This window comes from Clytia hemisphaerica, unplaced genomic scaffold, assembly GCF_902728285.1.
Source record: "Clytia hemisphaerica strain Z4C2 unplaced genomic scaffold, Clytia hemisphaerica genome assembly, whole genome shotgun sequence".
NCBI lineage: Eukaryota > Metazoa > Cnidaria > Hydrozoa > Leptothecata > Clytiidae > Clytia > Clytia hemisphaerica.
The window spans coordinates 793155-808126 of NW_027104378.1; the positions used below are offsets into that span (position 1 = coordinate 793155).

Genomic DNA, 14972 nt, shown 5'->3' on the forward strand with positions numbered 1-14972 from the left:
AAAAGAATTTTTTCCAAGTTTCTTTTTTGCAAATTTAGCTATTCTCCAGGGGGGGGGGTATAAACACATTTCAAAAAAATTCCTTTTGACTTGAAAAGGTTCATTCACCCCCTGCATTGATTTTTTTGGACCAGCCCAATAATTCCCATTTACAGCAGAAACAACACAGTTAAAAAGTGACCCACTATTTTTCTTTGAAGATTCTAATACAAAATATAATAAGATCTAAGGATTCTCTTAAAAAAACTTTTAAAAACTTATATAATTTTTACAAAAAAACAATATTTTGGAAAATATTTAACATTACAGTTCATGATATTGCGCGTTATGTACTACCGAAACTTTTCTCAGGTGATTGGCATTCCAGTTTTATTCAGTTTTAAATAAACCAACAATGGTAATTTTTACTAAGTTTCGTGTCCAACAAAATTATTGTCAATTAAGATTATATTATCCATAATACCTTTCCATCGCTGTTGCGATGAATCATGGAAAAAGAGACTATTAGTACTCAAATAACATCTCCTTCTTTGTCAAAAACCACAAAGAAATTATATTACGGGTCATTAAAGCTGTTATCATTATATTAAGTATAGTCCTGATTTCCCACAAATCATTGCGATGATAGCAAGTCAACAAATAATATGTAATATGGATTAAGTTGCAAAAAACATCTTCCCATTATTTTCCCTTTACACAAGCACCAAATAGCAGTTTTAAAACTTCTTCTCAAATATTCGGTATTTGATGCCTTTCCTTGCCAGGGATTCCTTACTCTCATGGATTTGTGCGCCATGTTGGATTTGAAAATCACACAAAGCTTTCAATGGTTTCCTTGCAATCTAGAGAAGAAAAAAAGAAGTTTTCTACGGTAACTCTCCTAATCTCCAAGAAGATTCTGATGATCCACGCATATTACGTATCCAAAGGCCGGCCTCCACTTGCGCGCGTTGCAATCGCACCTTTTGGCGCCAATCCTTTTTGCTTGGAAAAAAGATTACGTCATAAAAATGTAGCGCGCGCTCGAAAAAAAAAGTTGAACACATTTCAACTTTTCTCAACCGTTACGTCAGATCGCGCCAACGGAATTGCTTCATTTTCCTTTCGACCAAAATAGCTTGGTAGCTTTGCTCGAAAAAGTGCGATCGCAGCGCGCAAGTAGAGACCGGCCTTAAAAGAGAATCTGCTCAGGTTGACACACCGCTTTGATCTTTTTCATCCAGTTTTGGGATGAATATTAAATGTTTGTCTTAGGCAAAACAATCGTACCAAGATCAAAAGCCAATCATAAACTTAAACTTAAACATTAGAACCCAGTCGCTTGCGCTGTCATATTCGCTTCCAAGAAAAAAGCAACACGGTTTTGATTGTTTTGGCTGAGCAACCAGGTAAGGTTGCCACATTTACCATATCTCTTAAGGGCAGAGCGTGTTATGCGCAGAATGGATGATCTGTTATGAGATTATATTTCTCCTAACAAACACTATTCATAACTACATACATCACTTTAACGTTTTCTGGAACTATATTATTACGAACAAAACAGCTGATTGGTTGCGAATGTGACATAATTAATGACAGGTACATCACTTAAAATCAATCAGCTGTTGGCTATGTGAGATAATCTCAAAACACATTGCAAGGGTTACATATCATGAATAGTGTTTGTTGTGTTGAATCATTAAAAGTTAGGAGGCTGTGAAAGGGAGTTTTAAGCAAAAAATATGGTTTGAAGGTGATCGAAACAGTGAAATAGAGTTTAAAAAGTAAAAAATAAAAATTTCTTTTTCAGAAAAACCCCAAAGGAAGATTGGAAATGGTCATTTGCTTATTCCTTGTTACTAAATGGAGTATTTGCACCTTTTCAAATTTTCTTGAAAAACAACAGAGCAATCTTTATTAAAAAAAAGGATTACGTTAAAAGTAAGTTTTTCAAAAAAAGATTTTCCATACAGTAATGAAATCAGGTATTTGTTCAATCTGTGACAATGCAATGGCCACTGCTTCCAACGTTGAAACACTTTCATCAGTGGGCTGTGTTTTGATGACAAATTCACTACGCCATGAGCCAGTTATTTTCACTTTGGGAATGCCTTTTAAGAGTGCTGAACAATTGTGTCCGATAGCTCTGGCTTCTTGCCACGTTCCATCCAAGACGATCAATTGGAGAGGCTCACCGTCTAGTTGTGCTACGAAATCTTTAATGTCCACAGCTAGATGATGAGTAAATCAAATATCTTTGTTAATTTTTTTTGAAGCCTTCTGGTGTTGACCTAGGTTTAAAGCCATAGAAAGTTCCTCAAAAATATTCTTAGAATGTTCTCAATTTTGGTGGGAGAAATAATCTGATAATATCAACTTCTAAATTATCTGAAGTGGAATAACTTACGCGAGGATTTTATTTCGCGAGTTTCATGTGTTTTTTTCGAAAATTCGCGAAATTTAATGCACGCGAGAATCTTGAAACCAGGGTTTTAGCAGAAAAAGTCTAGTGGAAACCCCTAAGAAAATGTAAGAAATTAGTTGAAAAAGGGACCGAATCGCGAAAATAAGTTCCGCGAAAATAAAATTATTTTTGAAGAAAATTGTCTCCTGAAAAAATCTGGCTAGGTTGCAATATATGGTGTCTTGAATTTGACGGACTTTTAATACTGAAACTGTCGGGGTTTTGTGACGGAAATAAGTATCGACGATATATTTGTTAAAACGTCAACATGAAATCTCTACTAAGTGAGTTATTCCATGTAATCCATAAAACTGGTCACTTCATAACATGCATAGTATATATTATAATACTATAATACATAACGTCTCGTACTCTAGAACAGTTATTAAAACGCCCTTAATAAATAGTCGAACGTGCGCACCGCACTGGGCTCAACTTCAGATTTTCCCGTTATTAGAAGGCCCAATTGTAACATTTCAAATATTTAATATTAGGTAGCAAATATACTTTGTCCGTTTTGGCTGAAATTTGGTACACTTGTTCCTTGGGTGAATACCTGGGGGTGTTTTTATCTTAATTTTTTCATTTTTTTACTCGTCCCCAGGCCCCAAAAATCAAAATTTTCAAAAAATGAAAAAAACACCCCCAGATATTCACCCAAGGAACAAGTGTGCAAAATTTCAGTCAAATCCGACCTTTTTTGAAGTGTCCAGGCTGCCCCAAAGTTTTAGCCTCGTTTTGGCGAAAAACTCGTCCCCAGGCCCCAAAAATCAAAATTTTCAAAAAATGAAAAAAAAAAACCCCAGATATTCACCCAAGGAACAAGTGTGCCAAATTTCAGCCAAATCCAACCTTTTTTGAAGTATCCAGGCTGCCCCAAAGTTTTAGCCTCGTTTTGGCGAAAAACTCGTCCCCAGGCCCCAAAAATCAAAATTTTCAAAAAATGAAAAAAACACCCCCAGATATTCACCCAAGGAACAAGTGTGCCAAATTTCAGCCAAATCCGACCTTTTTTGAAGTGTCCAGCCTGCCCTAAAGTTTTCGGACGGACATACATACAGACAGACATACAGACATTCTCAGATTATAGCTCAACTGAAGTTGAGAACACCCATTCACGCCTTTCACACCCACCACCATAGAGTCTATACAGATGGCCACACAGAGATACCCTGCAATTGGAACAGCTGGAACAGCTGGAACACTAGAACAGTTATCAAAACGCCCATCCACGCCTTTCACACCCACCACCATAGAGTCTATAATAGAGATGGCCCACACAGAGACACCCTGCAATCGGAACAGCTGGAACACTAGAACAGTTAATAAAACGCCCTTAATAAACACCCATTCACGCCTTTCACACCCACCACCATAGAGTCTATACAGATGGCCCACACAGAGACACCCTGCTATTGGAACAGCTGGAACACTAGAACAGTTAATAAAACGCCCTTAAAAAACACCCATCCACGCCTTTCACGCCCGCCACCATAGAGTCTATACAGATGGCCCACACAGAGACACCCTGCAATTGGAACAGCTGGAACACTAGAACAGTTAATAAAACGCCCTTAATAAACGCCAATCCACGCCTTTCACACCCACCGCCACAGAGTCTATACAGATGGCCCACACAGAGACACCCTGCAATTGGAACAGCTGGAACACTAGAACAGTTAATAAAACGCCCTTAATAAACACCCATTCACACCTTTCACACCCACCACCACAGAGTCTATACAGATGGCCCACACAGAGACACCCTGCAATTGGAACAGCTGGAACACTAGAACAGTTAATAAAACGCCCTTAATAAACGCCAATCCACGCCTTTCACACCCACCACCACAGAGTCTATACAGATGGCCCACACAGAGACACCCTGCAATTGGAACAGCTGGAACACTAGAACAGTTAATAAAACGCCCTTAATAAACGCCAATCTACGCCTTTCACACCCACCACCACAGAGTCTATACAGATGGCCCACACAGAGACACCCTGCAATTGGAACAGCTGGAACACTAGAACAGTTAATAAAACGCCCTTAATAAACACCCATTCACGCCTTTCACACCCACCACCACAGAGTGTATACAGATGGCCCACACAGAGACACCCTGCAATTGGAACAGCTGGAACACTAGAACAGTTAATAAAACGCCCTTAATAAACACCCATTCACGCCTTTCACACCCACCACCATAGAGTCTATACAGATGGCCCACACAGAGACACCCTGCAATTGGAACAGCTGGAACACTAGAACAGTTAATAAAACGCCCTTAAAAACACCCATCCACGCCTTTCACGCCCGCCACCACAGAGTCTATACAGATGGCCCACACAGAGACACCCTGCAATTGGAACAGCTGGAACACTAGAACAGTTAATAAAACGCCCTTAATAAACGCCAATCCACGCCTTTCACACCCACCACCACAGAGTCTATACAGATGGCCCACACAGAGACACCCTGCAATTGGAACAGCTGGAACACTAGAACAGTTAATAAAACGCCCTTAATAAACACCCATTCACGCTTTCACACCCACCACCACAGAGTCTATACAGATGGCCCACACAGAGACACCCTGCAATTGGAACAGCTGGAACACTAGAACAGTTAATAAAACGCCCTTAATAAACGCCAATCCACGCCTTTCACACCCACCACCACAGAGTCTATACAGATGGCCCACACAGAGACACCCTGCAATTGGAACAGCTGGAACACTAGAACAGTTAATAAAACGCCCTTAATAAACACCCATTCACGCCTTTCACACCCACCTCCATAGAGTCTATACAGATGGCCCACACAGAGACACCCTGCAATTGGAACAGCTGGAACACTAGAACAGTTAATAAAACGCCCTTAATAAACACCCATCACACGCCTTTCACACCCACCACCATAGAGTCTATACAGATGGCCCACACAGAGACACCCTGCAATTGGAACAGCTGGAACACTAGAACAGTTATTAAAACGCCCATCCACGCCTTTCACACCCACCACCATAGAGTCTATAATACAGATGGCCCACACAGAGACACCCTGCAATTGGAACAGCTGGAACACTAGAACAGTTAATAAAACGCCCTTAATAAACACCCATTCACGCCTTTCACACCCACCACCATAGAGTCTATACAGATGGCCCACACAGAGACACCTTGCAATTGGAACAGCTGGAACACTAGAACAGTTAATAAAACGCCCTTAATAAACACCGCGAAAATTTCTTCCCTTAAGGTATTTAAATTAGAGAATTTTTTATATTTTTATTATAGATAGGAAGGACCGGAGATGATAAGGTATTGGAGTTTTTAAGCTGGCAGAAATATCATCTTTTGTTAATAGAAAAATACCAAACTCATTCAAACATAAGTAATAAGATCGGAAAACTCAGGACAAATTTCCTTTGTTTTTTTTGTTTGCTTTTTTTTTTCAGAAAAGGCAGTGTAACTCTGAAATTACATCTAAGATCGAAATAAGTGTCTCAAGAAGTAAGGCGATTAATAGTTGTGTTTCATTTTTTACATTCTACTACGTATATTTTAAACATGTACATTTTTAAATATTTCCCTACTATAGGGGAATATTTATTAAAACGGCCTTTTTCCGTTTCTTCCATTTTCGATGTTAATGTTTTCTATATTCGTGCTGCACATTATGACTAGGCTCTTCAGTCACGTGACTAAAAATCGTCGCGAAGATTTAGCGGGGAAAAAAATAGTATCCTTTGCAGGGGTTTTTACCACAGATATCTAAGCCCGAAGGGCTAGATTTGCAACTTTAAGCTTTCTCCAGCAAAAAAAAGTGAAGCAAAAATTTGACTTTTTAAATTTCGTGCCGATGGATAGGATCTAGCATTTTAATTGTTTTCGGAGCGCGAGATCAAAAAACGTAGGGGACAAACGCTATTTCACATCTCTCAAGCCGGTGAAATTGCATATTTTAGTCACGTGACTCTGGTAGGAAATCCTTCCAAAGATGAGCTTCACTTTTTGATAAAAGCCGCAAATCTAGCCCTTCGGGCTTTACAGATATCTGTGGTTTTTACCAGCTTTTCATAAAACAAATGATTGTGTGTAAAGCTCAGAGGACTGCCTCTGTGTGCTGTATTTGTTGTTTTTCCCATAAGGAGAAGAAGAAGGGTGGAGAAAGAAGCTGAAACACATGGAAATCCAATCCATTCCTATCTTGACTTGAGAAGAAGGTGAGCATAAATTTCTTTCTGATTTCCATCATGTATATATTGTCTAGAACCGTCAAAACTTGGAAAAGCTTGCACTCTTCTCAGTGCCCCATTTTTAGCCTTGATGCCAGATGCTAAAAAGAAAACTAGATCATAATATATGCTTTTACTCCCTGTTTACCTTTTTGTATGCTCCCCTCCCTTGTATCTTTTGTGCGCTCTCTGGGATCCTTTGGTACGTTTTCCTTTTTGTACACTACCCATGGTCCTTTTTGAATGCTTTCAGGGTACCTTTTGTACGCTCTCTGTTGGTCCTTTTTGTGTGTTCCTGGGTACCTTTTTGTACGCTCCATGTGTATCTTATTTACGTTCCAGTGTATCTTATTGTGCAGTTCCCCGTATACATACGTACCCCATGTACCTTATTGTACGTTCCCCTGTACCTTATTGTATGTTCCCCGTGTATATACCTTATTGTACGTTCCCTGTAGGTTTCCTGTGTTCCTTATTGTACTTTCCCCTTGTACCTTATTGTACGTTCCCCTTACCAGTATGGATTTCGTGTAACTAACACCGAAGTTCTTCGGCATACAACTGAAATGTTTTTGGCGCATTGGCGTAAGGGTACTTACAAAGATTGTTTGATTTTCAGTTGGCGTAAAGTAATAATTCCAGCTCGGCGTGAATGACTCCATAATCCATCAATTTTTAGCTTCCATTTGGCTAAATTTATTGTCGCTCGCTTGCGCTCGCGTCAATTTATTAATTATGTTCGCGCATGCGCCTCTTTTCCCATCTTGCACCCTTATTGAAAAATTGAATGCTGGTACAAAAGAAATTTTGCTTGGCGTGAGGCTTGCTGCACAGAAAATATCTTCGGCGCGAGATTTCGTGGAATCCATACAAGTTGTACCTTATTGTACGTTCCCCGTGAACCTTATTGTACGTTCCCAGTGTACCTTATTGTATGTTCCCCGTGTACCTTATTGTACGTTCCTCGTGTACCTTATTGTATGTTCCCCTTGTACCTTATTGTACGTTCCGCTTGTACCTTATAGACCTTTTTTCAAAGAGGACGTCCTGTTGTGAATAATTATGTACTCCAGCCATAAAAACAATGATAGAGCCATGCATAATTACTGTATCATACATATTGTAATAATTATGCATGGTTTTATCATTGTTTTTCTGCTGGACTACATAAGTAATTATTCAACAGGGTGGCCTCTTTGAAAAAAGGTCTATTGTACGTTCCCCTTGTACCTTATTGTACGTTCCCTGTGAACCTTATTGTATGTTCCCCGTGAACCTTATTGTATGTTTCCCGTCAACCTTATTGTATGTTCCCAGTGTAACTTATTGTACGTACCCTGTGGTCCTTTTTGTACGTACCCTGTGGTCCTTTTTGTACGTTCCTGTAAGCTTCTTTAATGGCTCAGTATATATGCATGGCAAACATAGCTCAAACCATCAAGCAGAGTCTCACTTTTTTAAAGTCTTTTTTTTGGGAGATTTCAGTGAATGACAACACATTTGGCATTGATTACTGTAAAGAGATTATTTCCCATTATGAAATTTTGAATTTTTGTTTCCTTTCACATTCAGGTGCCAGGATCACAAATTCAACAAAGTTTGACGACCTCTAAAGCTGACAATACAATGTAACTTGCAGGCAATGATGTAATGATAATGTTGCACATAATGAGAATATGAACAAAGATTAACATTCTTGCAATAATTGAACCAAGGAACTCTATTGTTCCAAGATGTGATTTAATGATCAATGATACAAATGTCATGGAGTTTAGTTTATCAAGACACAAATTTCACAAAAAAGTTTGCTGGAAAGTGTTGTAAATATTTAGCAATACTGTAACGAAATGTGACAATTTCAAGGTTGACAATTTGGTATATTATCAAATGAATACTAATGTAACAGATGTTGTGCACTGGAAATCTAAATCTGTAAAGAAGGAGATCCATTTTTAAGTAACTTTTTATTTGTGAATGGTATAATATGGTGCTTTAAAATATTGATGACAAGGAAGTTTTTTATATGAAACTAATGTGTACAACATATTTCGATATCTCCCAAATTCATATTGCCATATTTCCATATTAGTCCCTTAGTAGACAGTCTCAAGATATTTTGGCACTTTCTTACTCAGATGAGTCTTAGAATAATATCAACTTGTAAATCTAAGATTTTATTTCCTTAATGAAGGTAAAAACCAATATTAGTTGAATAAAATACATTTATTTTTGTGTTAAAATGCGGTTATCATTTGCATGCAATTTTTTAACAAGTTTTTAGACTTATATCATCTGTGAACATGTCTATGAAATAACGATAATTTTTAGCAGGAATATGGTTGTATTTTGTTTTGCATCGGATATTGCTTAATATAAAGGCTTTAATAAATTAAGTTACTAAGTTGGGGCTTTAGGATAATCTGTGGGGTTCGACTGCGACTACAATCTATGCTCTGAGCTATTGGAGGAAATATTTAACCACATCTTTGTGGCTCTTGTACTATTTAAAAAACGAAGGAAACTTTCATATTTTAGTTTATTTTTAACTAACAAATGTTTATATGTATATAATAGCTATATTAAGGGAGCTAATTTTATGATCTGAAATTTTAAGATTGTTTGTGGAACTCAATTTTCCGAATTTTCGATTTCTCAAAAGGATTTTGACCGTTGCATCAATACATTGCTTGAATATTTCTCATCTGAAAACTTAATTTTGCTTAAAACTTAATGGTTCGCCAAAATTTGTCTCAAAATCAGTCTCAAAAGTAATTAATTGTACACTAACTTTTCTCAGCGCGCAAAGAAGGGCCAAGAAAGTAGAGTTTCTATTATACTGTTAAGACAAGGCTTATAGTAGAGTTATTTTTTTGTTTCATGTTTCTATTTACCAAAAAACAAAAACTATATTGATACTTACTTTGAATATTCAGATCTTTGGAAAATATTTCATAGATAAGATTTTTACAAAAAACGATATGTAACCAATAGCATTTCCTTTATTCCCTAAAAATTCGTTTGCTCCTTCACTGTATGACTTAATCTCTATATAGACTCTGGGTGGGTGTGAAAGGCGTGAATGGGTGTTTATTGAGGGCGTTTTAATAACTGTTATAGTGTTCCAGCTGTTCCAATTGCAGGGTGTCTCTGTGTGGGCCATCTGTATAGACTCTGTGGTGGTGGGTGTGAAAGGCGTGAATTGGTGTTTATTAAGGGCGTTTTGATAACTGTTCTAGTGTTCCAGCTGTTCCAATTGCAGGGTGTCTCTGTGTGGGCCATCTGTATAGACTCAATGGTGGCGGGTGTGAAAGGCGTGAATGGGTGTTTATTAAGGGCGTTTTAATAACTGTTATAGTGTTCCAGCTGTTCCAATTGCAGGGTGTCTCTGTGTGGGCTATCTCTCTGTATTGACTCTGTGGTGGTGGGTGTGAAAGGCGTTAATGGGTGTTTATTAAGGGCGTTTTAATAACTGTTCTAGTGTTCCAGCTGTTCCAATTGCAGGGTGTCTCTGTGTGGGCTATCTGTATACACTCTATGGTGGTGGGTGTGAAAGGCGTGAATGGGTGTTTATTAAGGGCGTTTTGATAACTGTTCTAGTGTTCCAGCTGTTCCAATTGCAGGGTGTCTCTGTGTGGGCCATCTGTATAGACTCTGTGGTGGTGGGTGTGAAAGGCGTGGATTGGCGTTTATTAAGGGCGTTTATTAAGGGCGTTTTTTAACTGTTCTAGTGTTCCAGCTGTTCCAATTGCAGGGTGTCTCTGTGTGGGCCATCTCTATAGACTCTGTGGTGGTGGGTGTGAAAGGCGTGAATGGGTGTTTATTAAGGGCGTTTTCTTAACTGTTCTAGTGTTCCAGCTGTTCCAATAGCGGGGTGTCTCTGTGTGGGCCATCTGTATAGACTCTGTGGTGGCAATCATTATATTATAGCATGTGTATGAGACGTTATGTATTAATAAATAGTATTATAATATATGCTATGTATGTTATGATGTTACCAGTTACTTATTTTCCGTCAAAAACCCCGACAGTTTCAGTTTTTAAAGTCCGTCATATTCAAGACACCATATATTGCAACCTAGCCAAAAATCTTCTCGCAAAACCATTTACCCACTCAAGGTTTAAACCTTGGTGACTATAATACCGAAAGCAAAAAGAAACGCAAACACCTCATCTTTCGTGAAAACCACGTCAACGTAAGTAGACTGATTCCCTTTAAGGGCGTTTATTAAGGGCGTTTTTTAACTGTTCTAGTGTTCCAGCTGTTCCAATTGCAGGGTGTCTCTGTGTGGGCCATCTGTATAGACTCTATGGTGGCGGGCGTGAAAGGCGTGGATGGGTGTTTTTTAAGGGCGTTTTATTAATTGTTCTAGTGTTCCAGCTGTTCCAATTGCAGGGTGTCTCTGTGTGGGCCATCTGTATAGACTCTATGGTGGTGGGTGTGAAAGGCGTGAATGGGTGTTTATTAAGGGCGTTTTGAAAACTGTTCTAGTGTTCCAGCTGTTCCAATTGCAGGGTGTCTCTGTGTGGGCTATCTCTCTGTATTGACTCTGTGGTGGTGGGTGTGAAAGGCGTGAATGGGTGTTTATTAAGGGCGTTTTATTAACTGTTCTAGTGTTCCAGCTGTTCCAATTGCAGGGTGTCTCTGTGTGGGCCATCTGTATAGACGCTGTGGTGGTGGGTGTGAAAGGCGTGGATTGGCGTTTATTAAGGGAGTTTTATTAACTGTTCTAGTGTTCCAGCTGTTCCAATTGCAGGGTATCTCTGTGTGGGCCATCTGTATAGACTCTATGGTGGCGGGTGTGAAAGGCGTGAATGGGTGTTTATTAAGGGCGTTTTGATAACTGTTCTAGTGTTCCAGCTGTTCCAATTGCAGGGTGTCTCTGTGTGGGCCATCTGTATAGACTCTGTGGTGGTGGGTGTGAAAGGCGTGAATGGGTGTTTATTAAGGGCGTTTTGATAACTGTTCTAGTGTTCCAGCTGTTCCAATTGCAGGGTGTCTCTGTGTGGGCCATCTCTATAGACTCTGTGGTGGTGGGTGTGAAAGGCGTGAATGGGTGTTTATTAAGGGCGTTTTCTTAACTGTTCTAGTGTTCCAGCTGTCCAATAGCGGGGTGTCTCTGTGTGGGCCATCTGTATAGACTCTGTGGTGGCAATCATTATATTATAGCATGTGTATGAGACGTTATGTATTAATAAATAGTATTATAATATATGCTATGTATGTTATGATGTTACCAGTTACTTATTTCCGTCAAAAACCCCGACAGTTTCAGTTTTTAAAGTCCGTCATATTCAAGACACCATATATTGCAACCTAGCCAAAAATCTTCTCGCAAAACCATTTACCCACTCAAGGTTTAAACCTTGGTGACTATAATACCGAAAGCAAAAAGAAACGCAAACACCTCATCTTTCGTGAAAACCACGTCAACGTAAGTAGACTGATTCCCTTTAAGGGCGTTTATTAAGGGCGTTTTTTAACTGTTCTAGTGTTCCAGCTGTTCCAATTGCAGGGTGTCTCTGTGTGGGCCATCTGTATAGACTCTATGGTGGCGGGCGTGAAAGGCGTGGATGGGTGTTTTTTAAGGGCGTTTTATTAATTGTTCTAGTGTTCCAGCTGTTCCAATTGCAGGGTGTCTCTGTGTGGGCCATCTGTATAGACTCTATGGTGGTGGGTGTGAAAGGCGTGAATGGGTGTTTATTAAGGGCGTTTTGAAAACTGTTCTAGTGTTCCAGCTGTTCCAATTGCAGGGTGTCTCTGTGTGGGCTATCTCTCTGTATTGACTCTGTGGTGGTGGGTGTGAAAGGCGTGAATGGGTGTTTATTAAGGGCGTTTTATTAACTGTTCTAGTGTTCCAGCTGTTCCAATTGCAGGGTGTCTCTGTGTGGGCCATCTGTATAGACTCTGTGGTGGTGGGTGTGAAAGGCGTGGATTGGCGTTTATTAAGGGAGTTTTATTAACTGTTCTAGTGTTCCAGCTGTTCCAATTGCAGGGTATCTCTGTGTGGGCCATCTGTATAGACTCTATGGTGGCGGGTGTGAAAGGCGTGAATGGGTGTTTATTAAGGGCGTTTTGATAACTGTTCTAGTGTTCCAGCTGTTCCAATTGCAGGGTGTCTCTGTGTGGGCCATCTGTATAGACTCTGTGGTGGTGGGTGTGAAAGGCGTGAATGGGTGTTTATTAAGGGCGTTTTGATAACTGTTCTAGTGTTCCAGCTGTTCCAATTGCAGGGTGTCTCTGTGTGGGCCATCTCTATAGACTCTGTGGTGGTGGGTGTGAAAGGCGTGAATGGGTGTTTATTAAGGGCGTTTTCTTAACTGTTCTAGTGTTCCAGCTGTTCCAATAGCGGGGTGTCTCTGTGTGGGCCATCTGTATAGACTCTGTGGTGGCAATCATTATATTATAGCATGTGTATGAGACGTTATGTATTAATAAATAGTATTATAATATATGCTATGTATGTTATGATGTTACCAGTTACTTATTTCCGTCAAAAACCCCGACAGTTTCAGTTTTTAAAGTCCGTCATATTCAAGACACCATATATTGCAACCTAGCCAAAAATCTTCTCGCAAAACCATTTACCCACTCAAGGTTTAAACCTTGGTGACTATAATACCGAAAGCAAAAAGAAACGCAAACACCTCATCTTTCGTGAAAACCACGTCAACGTAAGTAGACTGATTCCCTTTAAGAGTGGCTTCCACATGATAGCAATTGTTATAAAGCAAATGAACTTTCAAGGTTTTAATTTACATAAGTGATCCCGTTTCATATCAGACAGCACATATTTCATTTCAGGACAGTGTCTGCCTATTGTTATATTATGCTGATATAAGGAAAGAAATGTTTTTCTTTTCCTTTTTCTGACCAATCTTGCTCCACATCCGTGTCAATTTAATGTGAAAAAGCTTGTAAATTAAAAGTGATGAGTAAGCAAACGATAGCACTCTTATTTAAAAACAAAACCTTTAAATCCTTACCATCTTTTGCTGGATAAAGAACAGCTGTGTTCGTCTGCGCACAGACTTCGTGTAACTTGGCAAATTTAGACTTTGGAAATCTTTTACCACGGTAGATGACACATTTATCTTTGGGAATACATTCTTGTAACAGAGGAACAGTGGTTAGCTGACGAAAATCTTGCTGTAGACAATGAAAGATAATAAAGGAGATAATACTATTGGGTGTGAACAAACGACCATAGCATTGGCAACAGTGCGAAAGCTACAACCTTTCAACCCCGAAGACTTTAAATAAGAAACTTGAGATGCTTTTCTGCTTGATCCTCCACAAGTAAAGCGAAGGGTCAATAGTAAGATTCTCCTGAGAAGTGGCTGTGAAGGCTGCCTTTCGATTGATAGCTTTGGAGCAGCGAGTCCGTAAAAGTCTAAGAGTAGTAGTTTTCGCAAATGGTTGTTAATTAAATCAATTTAAAGTCACCAGAGAGTTGCTTTAGAGTTGTGGTGATGTCACATGTAAGATGTAATTAGCCAACTAATTCAGTATTATGCTGATCGAAAGATTAAAAGGTGTATAATTAGATAAAAAAAGACAATGTTTTCAGACGTTAAGGTTTCGTATCGCTTCAGTATGCTTTTTGCTACGGATCGAGAGTGTTTGTATTGGTTCCGGAACGTTTCCGGAGCAGTTCTGTTCCCATGAAAATAGTACCGAGCTTATGTATCGAGGGCGACGGTGAGCGAAGTCGACGCAAAGCGATTTTGGCGCCATGTCAACTTTGCTTTACACTGTCTTCTTCGATTTAACCATTGTGGAACGAAATCATTTCGATCTGCTTTTCTATGAAACGCCGTCTTCTTTTTTGACGTTTCGAATTTTGACGGTCGCACAGTGTTTGGGGACGTTTTGGAACGATACAAAAGCATAACGTCTGAACAATGTCTAAATAATAACCTCTCTAGGATGTTGTAAGATATGCAATGTAGTTGTAATTGGTACTGGAACTTTTGGAAAAGCAAAGCAAACACAAACACGCTCAGGTCGTTTACAACGTAAACAATTAGGTCTTTTAACCGTGATCTGCTCAATTTCATCAATCTCTTGGAAAGGGAATAAATAATGTGGATCGTTCCCACAATCTTCTTCCATATAATTTCCTGCTACAACCATGTGCAATAATTTGTTGGTATCAAGTATTTTGTTCTATTAATTCTGATTTTTTGGGTTTAGTTATTCTGAAAAAATAAACATAAATTTATAACGCATTATAATGAATACATAAATCTAGAATCACCAGACAGGTCTTTTAGAATAATGGGCT

The 14972-nt window shown here is 39.2% G+C and overlaps 1 protein-coding gene across 2 annotated transcripts; it reads right to left on the bottom strand.

Annotated features, from left to right (window-relative positions):
• Window positions 1-169: 169 nt before the first annotated feature.
• LOC136819048 (tRNA-uridine aminocarboxypropyltransferase 2-like) lies at window positions 170-14884 on the bottom strand. 2 transcript variants are annotated; one of them, XM_067075214.1, is made up of 4 exons: window positions 14726-14884; window positions 13672-13834; window positions 1954-2213; window positions 170-842 (listed from the first exon to the last, which is right to left on the bottom strand). In XM_067075214.1, the coding sequence occupies exons 1-4, from the start codon at window positions 14819-14821 to the stop codon at window positions 717-719; spliced, it is 645 nt and encodes a 214-aa protein (XP_066931315.1). In that variant the 5' UTR covers window positions 14822-14884; the 3' UTR covers window positions 170-716. The 2 variants fall into 2 exon arrangements, with proteins under 2 accessions (XP_066931315.1, XP_066931314.1); XM_067075213.1 differs by having other exon boundaries at window positions 14606-14884.
• Between the last annotated feature and the right edge of the window lie 88 nt (window positions 14885-14972).